Below are 21,333 nucleotides of genomic sequence, written 5' to 3'. Positions count from 1 at the left end.
ACAACAAATTCAGATTTTAGTACATCAAGTACTCATATATGTGTAGGCTCAAATGACAACTAAGGATAAATTTATTCAATAAAATTTAGGCCAAAAAATTTCAAAGAATGTCTCAATCATCTCTGTCTGTATGTTTCAAAAATCATATTCAAGTATTAATCATAGAGTATATAAGAAATTGTTCATCTAATTGGTTCCATTTTTCAAAAATATTTGTCAGATAGGTAGACAGTCATGGATTTCAGTTATAGCACAAATTATTTTTTTCATTAGCCATGCATTCCATTATTTCTTGACTTCTTTTAAACTCTACTCACATAACACAAAAAAACTCAAACAAAATTTTAACTAGCACAATAAAATTCAACTAAATAACTTTCAATAATTCAAATCATCAACCAAGCAAGCAACTAAATCATTGACAAAATGATTCATCCCCCCTAACTTAGTACGATCATTGTCTCTAATGATTGAATACAATAAAAATGAATACGGGATGCGTACCTTCGACACCGAGCATCAGTACTCGATGTCATCATCAACTTCATCACGAGGAGAAAAATTTTCGAGCATGTATAACTCCATCAAAAGCCGACCATCAATGGAATGTAGAATAATCACGACATGATCATCCAATGGAACTTGGATTGCGATCGTGGTTGGTGGAAGGAGTGGCAAGGCTGCGCGTTTGCGCATGGATTTTGCACTGAGGAGTTGCTGGACTGCTCAATCACACAAGGTGGAGGAAGCTTGCACGGTTGAGAGCTGGTTTGCGCATGAGTGAGAGCAGCTAGGAAATGTTGTTAGCGCAAGGATGAGCAGGTTTCTTGCGCGTTTGCTCAAGGAAGTAGCGCAGATGGTGTAGCAGCTGTTGACGCATGGATAATCTGTTGGTGAAGCACGATTGCGCACGGGTGAATGCAGATGGGAATATTGTTTGCGCAGGTCAGAGCAGCTGGGAGCGCGATTGCTCTAGAGATGGAGCAGAAGAGATCTTGTTGGCGCATGGATTCTTGCGTGTTTGCACTTGAGGAGGCGCACATGGATGCTTGTTTGCGCTTACTCTTGCATGGAAGTTCTGCGCAGATGGGGATCATTGTTTGCGCATGGAGTTGCGCCCTTGAGTAGCACGTTTACGCAAGAGTTTGCGCACTTTGGAGCTGGTTTGCGCACTTGAGTAGTAATGGATCGCACAGGGTGCACGCGCGCTCAATCGAAGTGGTGCGGGCACGCCGTTTGTTCGTACTTCGATATTAATTTCTTCCAGGGGTTGAGCGGGCGCTCGATTGAAAAGAGTGGGCGCGCCGTCTGCTCGAATTTGAGATTCTGGAGCCTAAAAAAATTGAAAATTTACAAAAATTAAGCTTCAAAAACTGATAATAAAATACTAAAAAATAAATAACAAAAATTAAATAAAATAAAAATAAAAGCAAATAAAATAAAATAAAAAGCTTGGGTTGCCTTCCAAGCAGCACTTGGTTTAAAGTCGTCAGCCCGACTTTTACCGGTATTAGGTCTTCCCCGTTTCTTTCACACGCCAAATAAATTCCACGAACCGCCTTTTAAATTTCGCTCTATTTTTCGTCAACTTATTCTTTGGTAAATTTAGCGCTCTCTCCTTTGATGAATCTACCGCAAAATCATCTCTTTGACAGCTCTCTAACTTCACGACCAGTTCAATTAAGCATAATTCCTCGAAGGGTGGAGTAGGTGTCTTCATGAATAAGTTGAAAATCACTCTCTCGCCTTCCACACCCATCGATAATTCACCCTTTTTGACTTCGATCTTGGTATCCGCAGTGGCCAGGAATGGTCTCCCCAATATCAGTGGTATATTTTTATCCTCCACCATATCTAGCACAACAAAATCCGCAGGAAAAATAAATTTATCTATTTTTACCAAAACATCTACAATGATTCCAAGCGGATATGTAATAGATCTATCAGCCAGCTGCAATGCAATCATTGTGGGCTTCACCTCACCAAGTCCTAAGCTCCTAAAAACATTCAAGGGCATTAGATTAATGCTAGCTCCTAAATCTCAAAGTGCATTATTAAAATAAGAAGAACCAATTGTTCAAGGAATAGTAAAACTCTCTTGATCCTTAAGCTTTTGTGGCATCTTCTTTTGGAGCACCGCACTCCACTCTTTCGTTAGATTTACCACCTCGTTCTCTAGCAGTCTCCTTTTCTTGGACATCACCTCCTTGATGAACTTTGCATAATTCGGCATTTGCTCCAAAGCATCAGCAAAGGGATGTTGATATGAATTTTCTTGAAAATCTCCAAGAATTTGAAGAACTGTTCATCCAATGCTTTTTTCTTAAATCTCTGCGGGTATGGGAGTTGAGGCTTGTACATCGGTTTTGACTCAGGTTTAGGCTCCTTCTCTTCGACCGCTTCCTCAATTTTCTTCTCTTCAACAGCAAGTTCTTGGACTCCAACTTCTTTCCCATTCCTCAACTCTATGGAATTACACTGCTCCTTTGGATTTACCTCAGTGTTGCTCGGAAACTGGCCTCTGTTGTTATCCTTCAAGGCATTCGCCAGCTGCCCAATGCTAGTCTCCATGGATTGCAATACAACACCCATGTTGGCCACATATGTCTCTAAACTGTCAAGGCGAGTCTCAGTCATCGCCATCCTCTTACCAGATTCCTGCACAAAATTGCTAACAACATCCTCCAAAGACGGCTTACCCTCACCCTTATTTGTTAGCATATGAAAAATTTTCATGATTACGCAAACTAGGGTGATAAGTATTGGGTACAGGATTACCTCTGTAAGCTCCATAACCTCTTTGATTTATGTACTGCACTTGTTCAGGATAGTGAGATTCGTCCATAGCACTTGGAACACCTGCTGTTTCTGCAACACTCGCTTTATTCAACGCAGCTACCTGTGTAGTCAGTGCAGATAATTGTGCAGTTATTGAAGTGAGAGGATCCACTGCATATACTCCAACTGACTTCTTGACTCTCATACGCTCAGATGGCCATTGAAAACTATTGATAGTCATCTGTTCCAGCATATCATAGGCCTGTACAAGGTCCTTTGCAAAATAGTACCTCCAGCCACAGAATCCACATTCATCCTTGTAGGCGCATTCAGCCCATTGTAGAACAATTCGATTTGCTCCCAATTTGCAAATTTATGGTTAGGACAACGTCTAAGCAAATCTTTGCACCTTTCCCACGCCTCGTATAGCTGTTCAGTGTCCATCTGCCTGAAGGTGCTAATTTCAATCTTCAGTTTGGTGGATTTGGCAGGAGGAAAATATTTTGCAAGAAATTTTTCTGTCATCTCCTCCCACGTAGTGATGCTTCCTAGTGGCAGTGATTGGAGCCAACTTCTGGCCTGATCCCTGAGAAAAAACGGAAACAAGCATAAGCGTATAATATCCTCAGACACACCATTAATTTTTACCGTGTAAGATATTTCCAGGAAAGTGCGCAGGTGCAGATGAGGATCGGCAGTGGCGCTCCCATTAAATTGGTTCTGATGAACCATGTTGATCAACGACGGCTTCAATTCAAAATTGTTGGCATCAATGGTCCCTCGAGCGATTCCAGAATAGTGAGCCTGGATCGTCGGTCGGAAGTGATCTCCAAGAGCTTCTTGTGCATTCTCTTCAGCCATGTTATTGATTTCTTCTCTTCTCGCTCTTCTCAAAGCACGTGCAGTGCGCTCGATATCCGGATCAAATAGTAAAGAATTCGCACTTTGATATCGTCGCATAAACTGCAATTAAAAATAAGAAGAACTCAATTAGTAACTTAAAATAAAATAAAATAAAAAATCTAAATTAAAATCTAGACTAATTGGTAACAAGACTAAAAAATAATCAAAATTTACTCCCCGGAAACGGCGCCAAAAACTTGTTGTGAAATTTACACGCAAGCGTACGAGTGTCAAGTTTTAATATAGTGAAAAATCAAGTATCGTTTCCACAGAGAGTAAAATGAAAATATCTAGTGCTTGTAATTAAAATAGTCCTAATTTTATTTAGAAAATTAATAATTTAGAATTTTGCAAAAAAATAAAATAATCAATGACTTTTTGATAGCACGCACACAACTTTCAGAAATAATCAATCAGAGAAAAATGATCTAGAGGTTTAGATTTCACCGGTTTCAACAACAATCAATCCTAATTAATTAATTTTAATGAATTTCAGTCAATTAATAGCCAAGAACACTTAATTATATTATTTTCCTCTCCCGATCAACAAATAATGTGTATCAACTAAGATTCAATTCCAATATCCCTATTAAAAATCTATTTGCAGTAATCTATGTAAGATAATGTTCTTTTTAAAACTACGTTAAAATTATATACTCTCCCGAGTTATATAAATAATTAACAGTGTATTTTCCAATGGTCCTATTCAAAATTCCCTCTTCCGAGTGCCAGATTTCAAATAAATATTACAATTCAATTAGTGATCGGGTAATTGAAAAGACAATCAATTCTAGAAAAATAATTAATCTAGAAGAAACTCAATTCAATAAAATCAAAAATTCATGAATGCATCTACATCAGGTTCCATCCGACCTCTAGACTCTAAAAAATAGTTCATAATAAAATTCTGAAAACAATAATTCATGTTCAAAAATCCAAACATCAATTCAGAATTTAATAAATAAAAGATAAAGAAAACAAATTTGTCGTCGACGCCGTGTTCGGACTATCGATCTTCGTCTTCGTTCTTCAAGTACGCCCAAAATTCTCCTTCAGAAATCACGATCAAATCTCTGTCTCTGATATGTGTGTGTGTGTGTGTGTGGCGGCCCCCCTTCGTCCAAAGATTTCAGACTCCCTTTTATATCGTCACAGTCAAAACCCATTAAAAGGCCCAATAAAATCCTTGCCCGAAATAATTAAAACTTTCTCTTCGGCGACTGGGCGGGCGTTCAAAGGTCCTGCGCGAGCGCGCCTTCTGTTCGCTGATTCAAATCCATCTTCAAGCGCGATTGCACTTCTCTCTTCTCTTCTTTAGCGCCTCTTTAGCGCAAACATTTCAAGTCCAATAAAGATCCCATTAGCTTTTCTCGTTCTTTTCGCTTTCTACAGCTTTTCTTTTCTTCTCTTATTTTACTCTTTTCTTTTCTCAATTTTATTTTTTTCTTCTTCTTCCAAAATAATTCAATAATTCTCTGCAAGCACAAAAAAAACAAAACTCCACATAAATCTGCTCGAAACCAACAATTAACAATTAAAATCATATATAAATTAAGTGTATAAAATACACTTATCAAATACCCCCATACTTAAACTTTTTCTAGTCCCGAGAAAAACTATCAAAACAATAAATTTCAAAAACTAATACTCACCAAAATAGTCAAGAAATATCATGGAGCAATGGCCTCAACAATAATTTTAAAAATTCAAATTCAATCCCATCCAACCTACTAACACTTGAAAATTTAAATCATAACCAGATAACCACATAAACTTACAATCTCCGCAACTCACGTTTCAAAACACCCTTATCCAAATTCAATTCAAACATTCATAGATCATGAGGACTTTTCAAGGTAGCAAGGGATCAAATATAATGGACATTCAATCAAAAACACTCACAATCAGGTTAAATGCAAAGAATAATAGTGTGTGCGTTTTTCGATCAAATATTCATAATCATTAAAAGTATCAATCAACAGTCCATAGGCTAAATTCTCGCAACCCTTCTCCACTAGTATATTGGGCAACTGAGACTCAGTCAATAGGACTTAATCAGCTTATAATGTAAGGCCTGGCTCATGACTACAAATGAAGGAATAGAAATTCAAAATAAGGAGTAATTTATGCTCAAACTCTAATTTCCACTCCTTTTCATTCACATTTTCACACTTATTTTTCACTTCATTGATTTTTCAAAATTTTCACAACTTTTTCATCCATCATTTTTATTTTTTCAAACCCCTTTTCAACTTTTTTTTTATTCTTCACTACTACCTTTTTCTTTTCAATTCATCTATCACACCATTCCATATTCACAAATAAAAACTAGGAGCATATAACATTTTTGCATTCAAATTACTCCCTTAAAGGTAGAAATTAGTGTTTAGGCTAATCATAGGTAGTAAATGTAGGACCTTGAAACAATGACGAATAGGGGTTTATCACACGTTTACACGCATATCATTCGATTTCAATAAGGCTCAAACAAGGTACTAGGGATAAAATGCATTAATAGGTAGCTTGAAAGGCTCAAACGATTTTTCAAAAAAATTGCCTAAATTATTCATAATCACAGTTGATACCCCGTGAAATTATTTTAACCCAAATCCGTTCGTTATGGGTTTATGAGGGTTGGCCCAATTATTGAATTATAATCATTAGGCAAGGTCCAGCCCAGTTTTACACCTGTTAGGGCTTGACTTGAACTGGGCTGTTATTTATGGGCTGACCAGAGCTGGGCCCTAATGGGCTGGATAAACTTCTCTAAGTCTCGGATTTACATGCATTGTGGATAAGTTTGACCATCTCCAGATATTCATGAGATGGGGATAAACTTGAAGGCGGTCCAATGGATGAAGAGTCCCAGTACAGGACATGTTATAATTCGACTAGGTAACTTATTCTATTTTCTCCTATAAATACAGGTACTGTTATGGTTGTAATTATTGATTATTATTCATTATTCATTACTCACTTTTATTTTCACGCACTCATATCTCCCAGTTTTCGCATTAATCATACCCTCTACCTTCAAGACACTGACTTAGGCATCGGAGGGGTCACGCCGAAAACACTTTCGGCATCCCTTTGACCTAGCTATTGCTTGTGTAGTTCCGCCATACCCGACCTGACCTACTTTCTAAAGGATTTGGAGGATCCATTCTACCAGACCAAACCCGAGGTAAAATTCCGACATCATCAATTGGCGCCGTCTGTGGGAATTTAAGGGAAAAGAGTTTCGATGGCTAATCAGAATGGAGATCACCCAAATTTAGAGGAATTAATAGCTCAGGCTGTTCAGAGGGCTTTGGCAGAAAGAGGAGAGGCCAATCCTTTGCACCCTGAGCACAACGCCTACCTCGATGAGATCAAAAAGTTGAAAGAGGAGATGGAGCAGCTAAGGAAAAAACAGGTCGGGTACCTAGCTACTACAACAAGAAACATTCCTTTTACTCAGGAGATATTGGACGCCGACCTCCCCAAGCAGTTCAAATTGCCTCATGTTGGAGAATATGATGGCAAGGGAGATCTTGAAGACCATTTAGCGCGCTTCGAGAATGCAGCTCTGTTGCATAAATATTCTGATCAGATTAAGTGTCGGGCTTTTCTTACTACTCTCATAGGACCAGCCCAGCAATGGTTCAATATGTTATGCCCCGGAGAGATCAAGGAATTCAGGGATTTTAGCAAATCCTTGGTGCACCACTTCGCCAGTAGCAAAAAGCATCCTACCACTACTGTCAGTCTCTTCGCAATCAAGCAAAGGGAGCATGAAAATTTGAGAGCATATATCCGCAGGTTTAGTGCCTTGGCTCTTGAGGTACCCACTGCGACACCAGATCTTCTTATCAGTGCCTTCATGCAAGGGCTGGATACAAAAGATTTTCTCAAATCCCTAATAAAAAGACCAGCGGAAACATACGAGGAACTACTCGCCCGAGCGGAGAAATATGTCAACATGGAAGAAATACAGGTTTCTAGAGCTGCTGTGAAGAGGGAACGACCAAAAAGTACAAAGGGCAATAGGGTTCCTAACAATAATTCGGTAATGGGACAGCCATTCCGGCCCGTTTTGTTGGGAGAGTTCACTTCTCTCACCCCTTTACGCATGAACAAAGTACGAGCTTTACAAATTTGTGACGATCGTAAACTCACGCAGAGGCCTCCCTGGGCTGAGAAGGGACCTCGTAATAGGGAATCAGATAAATATTGTCACTTTCACAATGAGTATGGGCATACGACGGAGGACTGTCATCAATTAGATCAAGAAATTGAAAGAATAATACAGCAACACTCTGAATTAAAAAATATATTGACCCGTCAGGAAAGGTATCGCCCGAACAGGGGACAGGGAGGAAGGTCAAGACAAAGAGCCAGGACTGCTCCTCCCCATGAAGATTTCAACCAACCCAATCAAGAACAGTCCAGGGATGACCGAGCTCATCAGAGACCAGCCCCGCCCGCTCGAGGAATTATCAACATGATTTCTGGAGGTCCTACTGATGGTGATTCCAACCGAGCTAGGAAGACTAGAAGCAGAAAGTTAATGAATATGGAGATTGACAATCAGATTGTCCATACTGGCCCGACTCTATCTTTTGGACCGGAAGATATGAAAGGGGTGGCTAGCAACCATAATGACGCACTAGTAATAAGGGCTATGATCGCAAATTATGATGTAGCCCGGATATTTGTGGATTCAGGCAGCTCTGTCAACGTTCTATTTCAGGAAGCAATAAATCAAATGGACTTGGGGCAGTACAAGATAGAACCAGTCGTAACATCACTCTTTGGTTTCACAGGTCATGCCATACGACCTGTGGGGTTAGTGCATTTACCCTTAACTCTGGGTAAAAGCAGCATCCGCAAAACCAGGATTGTGAGTTTCATTATTGTTGACACTCCGTCTGCCTACAATGCCATATTAGGCAGACCTGCCATGACCACTTTCATGGCCGTGGCATCAGCCCTGCATCAGAAAATAAAATTCCCGGTGGGAAATGAGGTTGGTGAAGTAGAAGGGGACCAAATCATAGCTCGCAAATGTTATGTAGAGGAGGTCAGAATAGAGCAAAAGGTTTCCAGGACTGTTAATGTTGGCAGACCTGGACTTTCTGGGATGGAAAAAGTAAACTTGATAGAGGACACATCTGTCACCACTGAAGAAGAAATTGAGGAAATCATGATATCACCTCCCTCTGGGGTGGTGAAAATTTCTCACACCCTTGAAACACGGTTGAAGAAACCGCTACTGGAATGCTTGGAAAAAAATAAGGATGTTTTTGCATGGTCGGTTTCCGACCTGACAGGGGTACATCGGGAAGTGGCAGAGCACAAACTTAATATAATAAAGAGTTGTCGCCCTATTATCCAAAAGAAACGGAACTTCGGTCCCGAAAAGGATGCGTTTATAAAGGAACAAGTGGACGAATTACTCAGAGCGGGACACATCGAGGAAATCTACTTCCCGACCTGGCTGTCCAATATAGTGCTGGTGCCAAAGTCCTCAGGCAAATGTCGCATGTGCGTGGATTTTCGGGACCTAAACAAGGCATGTCCAAAGGACTGTTATCCGTTACCTAGAATTGATCAACTTGTCGATTCGACAGCAGGACACGAGCTGCTCAGCTTCTTGGACGCCTATCAAGGATATCATCAAATCCCATTAGCCAGAGAGGACAAGGATAAAGTAAGTTTTGTGACGTCAACAAGAACATATTGTTACGTAGTTATGCCATTTGGGCTCAAAAATGCTGGGGCTACATATCAAAGGCTGATGGATAAAGTATTCGAGCAACAAATTGGGAAGAATATCGAAGTCTATGCAGATGATATTCTAGTCAAGACCCGAACTACGGACCAGTTTATTACCGAATTAACTCAACCATTTCAGACCCTGAAGCGCTACAAGCTTAAGCTAAACCCTAACAAGTGTACTTTCGGAGTCCGAGCTGGAAAGTTTTTGGGTTATATGGTCACGCAAAGGGGAATAGAAACTAATCCTGAAAAAGTTCAAGCTATCATTTCTATGAGCTCCCCTAAGAATATACAGGAAGTACAGAGATTAACGGGAAGAATTACAGCACTGGCCCGGTTTATAAGCAGATCGGCAGATAAAAGCCTCCCTTTCTTTAAAGCACTAAGGAAAACGAAGAATTTTGAATGGAATGAAGAAAGTGAGAAAGCATTCCAAGACTTGAAGGCTTACTTAAAACAATTACCCGTATTGAATAAACCTACCCAAGGGGAAGAATTGTTCTTATATTTGGCAGTTACACCCCGAGCAGTCAGTTCGGTCCTTGTCAAAAAGGACGGAATGAATCATCAGCCTGTATATTTCGTCAGTCACGCCCTGAGGGGACCCGAGCTCAATTACCTGACTCAGGAAAAGCTTGCTCTAGCAACGCGGCGATCAGATCAATCAGAATTGATACCCGGTGCAGCGGAAGTTTAAAAATTTTATATGGAACGATTCCATAATGGGTATCAAAACTTAACGATTAAATTGTGTGTGTAAAATTAAATAACAATTATAAATTTTTACCTCCAATCTCGAAGCGAGATTATGGACACCAACAGATTTCTCTGCTCTTGTTGTATATCCCTGAAACTGATGGACGAACTGTTCTTCAATCAGGTCCACGAACGGATAATTAATCCCTCTGATAGATTGCACTAGAAAATCTATCAGAAGTTTCTACGAAGAGAATCAACGAATTTGATCCGTTAAAACAGACTGTAATTCAAAATTCACAGACTGGATTTTATCACAGCAAGAAAATTAAGGCCTTATTTTCTCTCACATCCTATCACTGTACTCACCAATAGTGCTTTGGGAAAGATCGCAGCTAACCCGGATGTATCGGGTAGACTGGTCAGATGGATCACAGAATTGAGTGAGTACGATATCAAATATGAAGCTCAAACAGCTATAAAAGCCCAAGCCCTAGCTGATTTCTTGGCAGAAACAATTCAGCTAGAACAAGAAGAACTATGGAAGATCTTTGTAGATGGGTCATCATGCAAGTCTGGGAGCGGAGCTGGAATTGTAATAATCTCACCTTGGGGTGAAGAGACTAAAATTTCAATCAGACTAGACTTCAGAGCCTCCAATAATGAAGCAGAATACGAGGCCTTGTTACTCGAACTTAAGGCAGCGCGGAATTTGGGGGTTTCCCGAGCTATCCTATATTCCGATTCCCAATTAGCTATTCAATAGAGAAATGGAAAGTTTGAAGTCAAGGACGATAAAATGAGGAAATATGCCAATGCATTGGACAAGGCCAAAGAAGGATTCACAGATATGAAATTTGAGTTAATTCCCCGAACAGAGAACATCAAGACCGACCACTTGGCCCGTTTAGCCAGCGCTTTGAGTGACCGACCGGATCCCATTGTCATGGGGTTCGGGAGCTCGTGTCCCAGCTAGAAACTTTGAATGACATGCTAGCCCAAGTACCAGAAGGGGATTGGAGGTATGATATACACAAATATCTAACTACAAAAGAACTGCCAAGTGATAATAAAAAAGCAAGGGAAGTAAAAAGAAGGGCCCTCCGCTTTGTCATGATCAATCAAATTCTGTTCAAACGATCCTTCTCTCAGCCTTTGTTAAAATGCTTGGGCCCGGATGAGGCCAATTATGTGTTGCGAGAAATTCATGAGGGATCTTGTGGCAGTCACCTGGGCAGTCTTGCCCTAGCTCGAAAAGCACTTCTGGCAGGATTCTTCTGGCCTACCATGCGAAAAGACTCATCAGCTCTGGTTAATTCATGTTATAATTGTCAGAGACATGCTAACTTACAGTGGAGACCTGCAGAATACATGAAGGCAGTAGTAGCTGCTTGTCCTTTTGATCAGTGGGGAATGGATATTGTAGGACCATTCCCTGTTAGCACGGGGCAAAGAAAGTTTTTATTGGTTGCGGTCGACTATTTCTCTAAATGGGTGGAGGCCGAGCCCCTAGCTAAAATTACAGAAAATGAAGTGCTCAATTTTCTGTGGAAAAATATAGTATGCCGTTTCGGAATCCCTCGCAGGTTGGCCTCGGACAATGGGAGGCAGTTCTGTGGTTCCAAAGTTCGAGCATGGTGTCAAGAGATGAAGATTGAACAAGTTTTCACCTCTGTTGCATACCCTCAAGGGAATGGACAGGTTGAGGTTACCAACAGGACGATTGTCCAAGCTCTCAAAACACGGCTAGATGCAGCTAAGGGTAAATGGGCTGACGAACTCCCTTCTGTATTATGGTCCTATCGAACTACAACTCGAACTGGTACAAGTGAAACTCCTTTCAGTATGGTGTATGGGACAGAAGCAGTTCTCCCGGCAGAAATTGGACAAGAGAGTACGAGGATAATGGCGTATGGGGCAAACAATCAAGCACTACGAGCAATGGATTTGGACTTACTCGAAGAACACAGGTCCCGCGCAGCACTTAGGCTCGCAGCCTATCGTAAACAAATGACCCAGGCTTACAACAAAAGAGTATACCCTAAAGTTTTTCAGGAGGAAGATCTGGTTATGCGCAAGATACAACATCCAGGGGAAAGAGGAAAACTAGAGGCCAAGTATGAAGGCCCATTCAAAGTAATAGGAAAAGCTGGAATTGCGGCATATTATCTGGAAGATGCCCAAGGAAAAAAGGGTAAAAGGCCATGGAATGCTCAGCACTTGAAAAAATACTATCCCTAAGCAGGCCAGCCCGGGTTTCACCACGGTATCTATAACTCATCAAGCTGGTCCTTAACCAGTGGGTTTTTTTTCTTTTTACGTTATGAAAGTCAGTCCTGTTTTTATTTATCTCAGGGTCAGTCTTGTTTTGTGTCAATTTTGTTTTTAAAAAACAATCGCACAGTAGGAGCCAATTTTTCTTATATAACGCATTAGTACTTTTAGACATTCTTTACAAAGCCCAGGCAGGTCTGGCACTCAAAGTCCACTTCAGTGGCACGCAAGGACCACATCAGTGGAACTAAAAGCCCAGGCAAGTCTGGCACTCAAAGTCCACTTCAGTGGCACGCAAGGACCACATCAGTGGAACTAAAAGCCCAGGCAGGTCTGGCACTCAAAGTCCACTTCAGTGGCACGCAAGGACCACATCAGTGGAACTAAAGGCCCAGGCAGGTCTGTCACTCAAAGTCCACTTCAGTGGCACGCAAGGACCACATCAGTGGAACTAAAAGCCCAGGAAGGTCTGGCACTCAAAGTCCACTTCAGTGGCACGCAAGGACCACATCAGTGGAACTAAAAGCCCAGACAGGTCTGGCACTCAAAGTCCACTTCAGTGGCACGCAAGGAGCACATCAGTGGAACTAAAATCCCAGGCAGGTCTGGCACTCAAAGTCCACTTCAGTGGCACGCAAGGACCACATCAATGGAACTAAAAGCCCAGGCAGGTCTGGCACTCAAAGTCCACTTCAGTGGCACGCAAGGACCACATCAGTGGAACTAAAGGCCCAGGCAGGTCTGGCATTCAAAGTCCACCTCAGTGGCACTCAAGGACCACAACAGTGGAACTAAAAGCCCAGGCATGTCTGGCACTCAAAGTCCACTTCAGTGGCACGCAAGGACCACATCAGTGGAACTAAAAGCCCAGGCAGGTCTGGCACTCAAAGTCCACTTCAGTGGCACACAAGGACCACATCAGTGGAACTAAAAGCCCAGGAAGGTCTGGCACTCAAAGTCCACTTCAGTGGCACGCAAGGACCACATTAGTGGAACTAAAAGCCCAGGCAGGTCTGGCACTCAAAGTCCACTTCAGTGGCACGCAAGGACCACATCAGTGGAACTAAAGGCCCAGGCAGGTCTGGCATTCAAAGTCCACCTCAGTGGCACTCAAGGACCACAACAGTGGAACTAAAAGCCCAGGCAGGTTTGGCACTCAAAGTCCACTTCAGTGGCACGCAAGGACCACATCAGTGGAACTAAAAGCCCAGGCAGGTCTGGCACTCAAAGTCCACTTCAGTGGCACGCAAAGACCACATCAGTGGAACTAAAGGCCCAGGAAGGTCTGGCATTCAAAGTCCACCTCAGTGGCACTCAAGGACCACAACAGTGTAACTAAAAGCCCAGGCAGGTTTGGCACTCAAAGTCCACTTCAGTGGCACGCAAGGACCACATCAGTGGAACTAAAAGCCCAGGCAGGTCTGGCACTCAAAGTCCACTTCAGTGGCACGCAAGGACCACATGAGTGGAACTAAAAGACCAGGAAGGTCTGGCACTCAAAGTCCACTTCAGTGGCACGCAAGGACCACATCAGTGGAACTAAAAGCCCAGGCAGGTCTGGCACTCAAAGTCCACTTCAGTGGCATGCAAGGACCACATCAGTGGAACTAAAGGCCCAGGCAGGTCTGGCACTCAAAGTCCACTTCAGTGGCACGCAAGGACCACATCAGTGGAACTAAAAGCCCAGGCAGGTCTGGCACTCAAAGTACACTTCAGTGGCACGCAAGGACCACATCAGTGGAACTAAAAGCCCAGGCAGGTCTGGCACTCAAAGTCCACTTCAGTGGCACGCAAGAACCACATCAGTGGAACTAAAAGCCTAGGCAGGTCTGGCACTCAAAGTCCACTTCAGTGGCACGCAAGGACCACATCAGTGGAACTAAAGGCCCAGGCAGGTCTGGCGTTCAAAGTCCACCTCAGTGGTACTCAAGGACCACAACAGTGGAACTAAAAGCCCAGGCAGGTTTGGAACTCAAAGTTCACCTCAGGGGCCCACATCAAGGGAATTCATAGCCCAAACAGGGTTTTCATACAAACTTCATCAGTCTTATTAAATGGTCAAGCAGGACTGGTTAAACAACACGGATAAAAAATTCATAGGGGTTCTGATTTCCAGGAATGTACCTGGACCCTTGAAAATTTTCAATCAATTTTATGGTTTCTTATATATATTGGACAGTTCGGGTGTATGAGGTCGGGATTTTAATAAAGTACATTGCATGAGTTCCCGCCAAGCTCTTAACCCGGTCCAGGCACAGGAAGGTCATGTCTTCAAGATTTCATCATTTAATCAGTTCGGTCACATATAGGACGGGTGTGTAACTTCTTACACTTGGTAAAAAATCGTGGCGTAACTGTTATTTGCATTCATAGCAAGCATATAAAAAACCCGAGTTGGGCAAAAACATGCATAACAAGCAGAGATGGGCAAAAACATTTCATTGAATAACATTGTATCAGCCCGATCTAGGCAACAACAAAACTAAATGACCGCGCAGGGTCTACCATATAGATCATGTTTTAAACAGGTATTTATACAGAAATAATCAAGGGGCGGGGGCGTCTTGGGGCTTAGAGCTTTGTTCGGGATCCGAGGGTTTTTCTTGCTCAGCCTCCTCAGAATCCTCTTTGGGCATGTCATCAAGAGCTTTGGAGCAATCCAGGAAAGAAGCGGGGTGCTCGGCCTCGGAATATCCATTAGCCCTGAACTGGGCAAGACATCCCTTGAAGCCCTCGTCAAAAAAGGTTGCCGCCTTCTCAGCTACTGCATTAGCAAAGTCCGCGGAGTCCAAAAACTCCTTTTTTCCAAGCTCCTTGGAAGCTTTCAGTTCTTGGTTCAAGACCCGCACTTGGACCTCCAGCTCGATCTTCTCCACCTCCAGCTCGGAACATTTGGTGTTGAAAGCCTCCAGAGCTGTGTGGTAGGACTCAGCTTCAGCACGGAGAACGAGTTGTTCCTCTTCATACTCTTTTTTCATCTCACGGGTTTTTCGCGTGAGTTTGGAAATCCGAGTTACGAAGGCTTCTTGATTCATGGCATGGTCTTCTCGTTCCTGGGAAGCTCGAATGGTGATATCCCCGCCCCAAGCTAAAGCCTATGATAATATAAAAGGATGAACACTAGCTCGGTGTATAAGCTAGGAATTAAAGCACAGTAACATACCTGCATGAAGGCCAAAGCAAAGTTTTGTTCAGCCTCAAGATGAGTTACAGCTTGAAGAATTTTTACGTCACCTCGGAAGATCAAGTTTTGCATTATGCCTAGGGTCCCTTGGGGATCGGGCTTCGAGAAGAAGGACAAGTCAGGTAGCCCGGGCTGAGCCGCCGTACCCCGGCGCTCCATGTCCTGAAGAGATCCAAACTCCTCTACCGGGCCTTTGCCATGAGGTCGGGATGATAAGGAGGAAGGTGGTGGTGGCAGTTCGGAAGCCGTAGTATGCCCTTGCTCCTTGGCCTTGGAGGATTTTTTCTTAGGCGGTGCAATCAGTTCAGCCTCGGGTTTCGAGCTAGCCTCCGCGTCCTCTGATTTTTTCCTTTTCAGGTTCTTCAAGGCAGCTCTGAAATTTGCAGGCATGGTGGCGGATCTGATCCTGTCGTCTAAACAAATAAAAGTGCAATGAATAAATAAATTGTGTGTCTCAATTAGTCTAAATATTGGTAGTACGGGAACAGGGGTACTACCTACATCCCCTTCGATCTCTACTCCTTTCCCACTGAAGCCGTAATGGCAGAGCAGATCATCCCCGATCAGGTTCAGGAGTGGTGAAATTCATAGCCCAGTTACTTCGACACTCCCAGGACTGGGTAGGCTTAACATAGAAATATCTATTGGTCCAACCTTTGTGAGAGCTCGGCTTTCCCCTTAAAAAGGGGTATTCAGGTCGCATGGAAATATAAAAACGGCCCGGGGCAGTCTTCTTAATTTGAAGGAATTGAATAAAATTTCCTATGTCTAAGGGAATTCTGAAAAAACAAAATAGAACTGCTAGGGATAAGATCGAACTAAACGAGTTCGGGGACAATTGACTTGGGCACACACAAAAATATTGACAGAGCTGAGATACGCAGCTCGGGATTGGAAATCTCAAAACCATTCTTACTTGATCTATGCTGAAACTTAAAAAACCAGTAGGTGGTTTGTGAGCTCGGTCTTTATGGCCCAGGATTATGATCTCATAGCCCTCAGGCATTCCCGATCTCTCTGTAATACTAGGACCCAGGTCAGGGCTCAAGTGGGAGGCCAAGACCTCATACCATTGTCTACCCTTAGCAGATAAACGGGCCTCATCCGACCTAAGTTTGTGTAGTCGCTTTAATTTTTCTATACGAGTCTCCGATAAATCCAGCTCGGAGCTTGGATTATTGGAATCAGAGGGCTCGGGGTCGTTAGAGGGAGAGTTGGGTGCTTCGATAAAAGATACTACTTCTTTAATGGAAGTTTCGTCGGGGGAAGACTTTTTAATCAACCTAGTGTAAAGGCGGGAGGACTTACAGGTGAGAGAGTTGTAGCCCGGGATTGACACAAACGATAAAGGCAGCTCGGGATTGCGCAGTCCAGTTTGGGAGGGCTCTCGAAATTCTTGCAGTGTAACAATACAAAAGTAAAAGGTAACAAAAAAAATTTTACAAACTCATATATATAGAGATGGTGAATCGATCTGGACCGTTGATTTTTTACTGGATCTACGGCTCGGGACGGGACAAGTCAGTTTTTTTGGCTTCGATAAATGAACCGTCAAGGGACATCTGAGTCGTTCATGAAAAACACATCACGCGGATCCTGATCTGGATCGTCCAAAAGAAACACATTGCATGAATAAAATGCTGGACTATTCTAAGGACACATGTACAGTGTGGGGACCGGACTCCATTCTTAGTCTAAACTCATTCTTCTTTTAGACCAGTTCGGGAGGTACTATTGATACCCCGTGAAATTATTTTAACCCGAATCCGTTCGTTATGGGTTTATGAGGGTTGGCCCAATTATTGAATTATAATCATTAGGCAAGGTCCAGCCCAGTTTTACACCTGTTAGGGCTTGACTTGAACTGGGCTGTTATTTATGGGCTGACCAGAGCTGGGCCCTAATGGGCTGGATAGACTTCTCTAAGTCTCGGATTTACATGCATTGTGGATAAGTTTGACCATCTCCAGATATTCATGAGATGGGGATAAACTTGAAGGCGGTCCAATGGATGAAGAGTCTCAGTACAGGACATGTTATAATTCGACTAGGTAAATTATTCTATTTTCTCCTATAAATACAGGTACTGTTATGGTTGTAATTATTGATTATTATTCATTATTCATTACTCACTTTTATTTTCACGCACTCATATCTCCCAGTTTTTGCATTAATCATACTCTCTGCCTTCAAGAAACTGACTTAGGCATCGGAGGGGTCACACCGAAAACACTTTCGGCGTCCCTTTGACCTAGCTGTTGCTTGTGCAGTTCCGCCATACCCGACCCGACCTACTTTCTAAAGGATTTGGAGGATCCATTCTACCAGACCGAACCCGAGGTAAAATTCTGACATCATCAATAGTTATGCCCATATTTCGCCTTGAAGAGTGTTTGAACTAGTTCTAGACAAGTCTCAATCCACAATTAAATCATACAAATATCAATCAGTGCAGAAAAGAATAATCATCAGCAGTAAACGATGATTTTCACAAAAAATTCAAATTTTTGTACCTCAAATACTCATATACGTGTAGGCTCAAATGGCAACTAAGGATAAATTTATTCAATAAAATTCAGGCCAAAAAATTTCAAAGAATGCCTCAATCATCTCTGTCTGTATGTTTCAAAAATCACATTCAAGTATTAATCATAGAGTATATAAGAAATTGTTCATCTAATTGGTTTCATTTTTCAAAAATATTTATCAGATAGGTAGACAGTCATGGATTTCAGTTATAGCACAATTTTTTCATTAGCCATGCATTCAATTATTTCTTGACTTCTTTTAAACTCTACTCACATAACACAAAAAAACTCAAACAAAATTTTAACTAGCACAATAAAATTCAACTAAACAACTTTCAATAATTCAAATCATCAACCTAGCAAGCAACTAAGTCATTGGCAAAATGATTCATCCCCCCAAACTTAGTATGATCATTGTCCTTAATGATTGAATACAATAAAAATGAATACAGGATGCGTACCTTCGACACCGAGCATCAGTACTCGATGTCATCATCAACTTCATCACGAGGAGAAAAATTTTCGAGCATGTATAACACCATCAAAATACGACCATCAATGGAATGTAGAATAATCACGACATGATCATCCAATGGAACTTGGATTGCGACCGCGATTGGTGGAAGGAGTGGAAAGGATGCGCATTTGCGCATGGATTTTGCACTGAGGAGTTGCTGGACTGCTCAATCACACAAGGTGGAGGAAACTTGCACGGTTGAGAGCTGGTTTGCGCATGAGTGAGAGCATCTAGGAAATGTTGTTAGCGCAAGGATGAGCAGGTTTCTTGCGCGTTTGCTCAAGGAAGTAGCGCAGATGGTGTAACAGTTGTTGATGCATGGATAATCTGTTGGTGAAGCACGATTGCGCACGGGTGAGTGCAGATAGGAATATTGTTTGCACAGGGCAGAGCAGCTGGGAGCGTGATTGCGCTAGAGATGGAGCAGAAGAGATCTTGTTGGCGCATGGATTCTTGCGCGTTTGCACTTGAGGAGGCGCACATGGATGCTTGTTTGCGCTTACTCTTGCGCGGAAGTTCTGCGCAGATGGGGATCATTGTTTGCGCATGGAGTTGCGCCCTTGAGTAGCGCGTTTGTGCAAGAGTTTGCGCACTTTGGAGCTGGTTTGCGCACTTGAGTAGTAATGGATTGCACAGGGTGCGAGCGCTCGATTGAGAGGAGCGGGCGCGCCGTCTTCTCGAATTTGAGATTCTGGAGCCTAAAAAATTGAAAATTAACAAAAATTAAGCTTCAAAAATTGATAATAAAATACTAAAAAATAAATAACAAAAATTAAATAAAATAAAAATAAAAGCAAATAAAATAAAACAAAAAGCTTGGGTTGCCTCCCAAGCAGCGCTTGGTTTAAAGTCGTCAGCCCGACTTTCACCGGTATTAAGTCTTCCCCGTTTCTTTCACACGCCAAATAAATTTCACGAACCGCCTTTTAAATTTTGCTCTATTTTTCGTGAACTTATTATTTGGTAAATTTGGCGCTCTCTCCTTTGATGAATCAACCGCAAAATCAGCTCTTTGACAGCTCTCTAACTTCACGACTGGTTCAATTAAGCATAACTCCTCGAAGGGTGGAGTAGGTGTCTTCATGAATAAGTTGAAAATCACTCTCTCGCCTTCCACACCCATCGATAATTCACCCTTTTTGACTTCGATCTTGGTATCCGCAGTGGCCAGGAATGGTCTCCCCAATATCCGTGGTATATTTGTATCCTCCACCATATCTAGCACAACAAAATCCGCAGGAAAAATAAATTTATCTATTTTTACCAAAACATCTTCAATGATTCCAAGCGGATATGTAATAGATCTATCAGCCAGCTGCAATGCAATCGTTGTGGGTTTCACTTCACCAAGTCCTAAGCTCCTGAAAACATTCAAGGTCATTAGATTAATGCTAGCTCCTAAATCGCAAAGTGCATTATTAAAATAAGAAGAACCAATCGTGCAAGGAATAGTAAAACTCCCTGGATCCTTAAACTTTTGTGGCATCTTCTTTTGGGGAATCGCACTGCACTCTTCCGTTAGATTTATCACCTCGTTATCTAGAAGTCTCCTTTTCTTGGACATCACCTCCTTGATGAACTTTGCATAATTCGGCATTTTCTCCAAAGAATCAGCAAAGGGGATGTTGATATGAATTTTCTTGAAAATCTCCAAGAATTTGGAGAACTGTTCATCCAATGCTTTCTTCTTAAATCTCTGCGGGTATGGGAGTTGAGGCTCGTACATCGGTTTTGACTCAGGTTTAGGCTCCTTCTCTTTGACCGCTTCCTCAATTTTCTTCTCTTCAACAACAAGTTCTTGGACTCCAACTTCTTTCCCACTCCTCAACTCTATGGCATTACACTGCTCCTTTGGATTTACCTCAGTGTTGCTCGGAAACTGGCCTCTGTTTTTATCCTTCAAGGCATTCGCCAGCTGCCCAATGCTAGTCTCCATGGATTGCAATATAGCACCCATGTTGGCCACATGTGTCTCTAAACTATCAAGGCGAGTCTCAGTCATCGTCATCCTCTTACCAGATTCCTACACAAAATTGCTAACAACATCCTCCAAAGACGGCTTATCCTCACCCTTATTTGTAATGAACCCCGGAGGATTCAACACATTTTTATTGTTAGCATATGAAAAATTTTCATGATTACGCAAACTAGGGTGATAAGTATTGGATACAGGATTCCCTCTGTAAGCTCCTTAACCTCTCTGATTTATGTACTGCACTTGTTCAGGATAGTGAGATTCGTCGATAGCACCCGGAACACCTGCTGGTTCTGCAACACTCACTTTATTCAACGCAGCTACCTGTGTAGTCAGTGCAGATAATTGTGCAGTTATTGAAGTGAGAGGATCCACTGCATATACTCCAACTAACTTCTTGACTCCCATACGCTCAGATGGCCATTGAAAACTATTGATTGTCATCTGTTCCAGCATATCATAGGCATGTACAGGGTCCTTTGCAAAAATAGTACCTCCAGCCGCAGAATCCACATTCATCCTTGTAGGCGCATTCAGCCCATTGTAGAACAATTCGATTTTCTCCCAATCTGCAAATTTATGGTTAGGACAACGTCTAAGAAAATCTTTGTACCTTTCCCACGCCTCGTATAACTGTTCAGTGTCCATCTGCCTGAAGGTGCTAATTTCAATCTTCAGTTTGGTGGATTTGGCAGGAGGAAAATATTTTGCAAAAATT

The 21,333-nt window shown here is 42.2% G+C and overlaps 1 protein-coding gene across 1 annotated transcript; it reads left to right on the top strand.

Annotated features, from left to right (window-relative positions):
* The first annotated feature begins 6,925 nt into the window (after positions 1-6,925).
* On the top strand, positions 6,926-11,113 carry LOC140877758 (uncharacterized). Its single transcript, XM_073281334.1, has 2 exons — positions 6,926-10,015; positions 10,904-11,113. Exons 1-2 carry the CDS (start codon positions 6,926-6,928, stop codon positions 11,111-11,113), a joined length of 3,300 nt encoding a protein of 1,099 aa, XP_073137435.1.
* The last annotated feature ends 10,220 nt before the right edge of the window (positions 11,114-21,333 follow it).

Source organism: Henckelia pumila, chromosome 2, assembly GCF_033568475.1.
Source record: "Henckelia pumila isolate YLH828 chromosome 2, ASM3356847v2, whole genome shotgun sequence".
NCBI classification, from domain to species: domain Eukaryota; kingdom Viridiplantae; phylum Streptophyta; class Magnoliopsida; order Lamiales; family Gesneriaceae; genus Henckelia; species Henckelia pumila.
The sequence above is the reverse complement of the archived record's forward strand: the minus strand, read 5'-3'. Positions and strand labels throughout refer to the sequence as shown.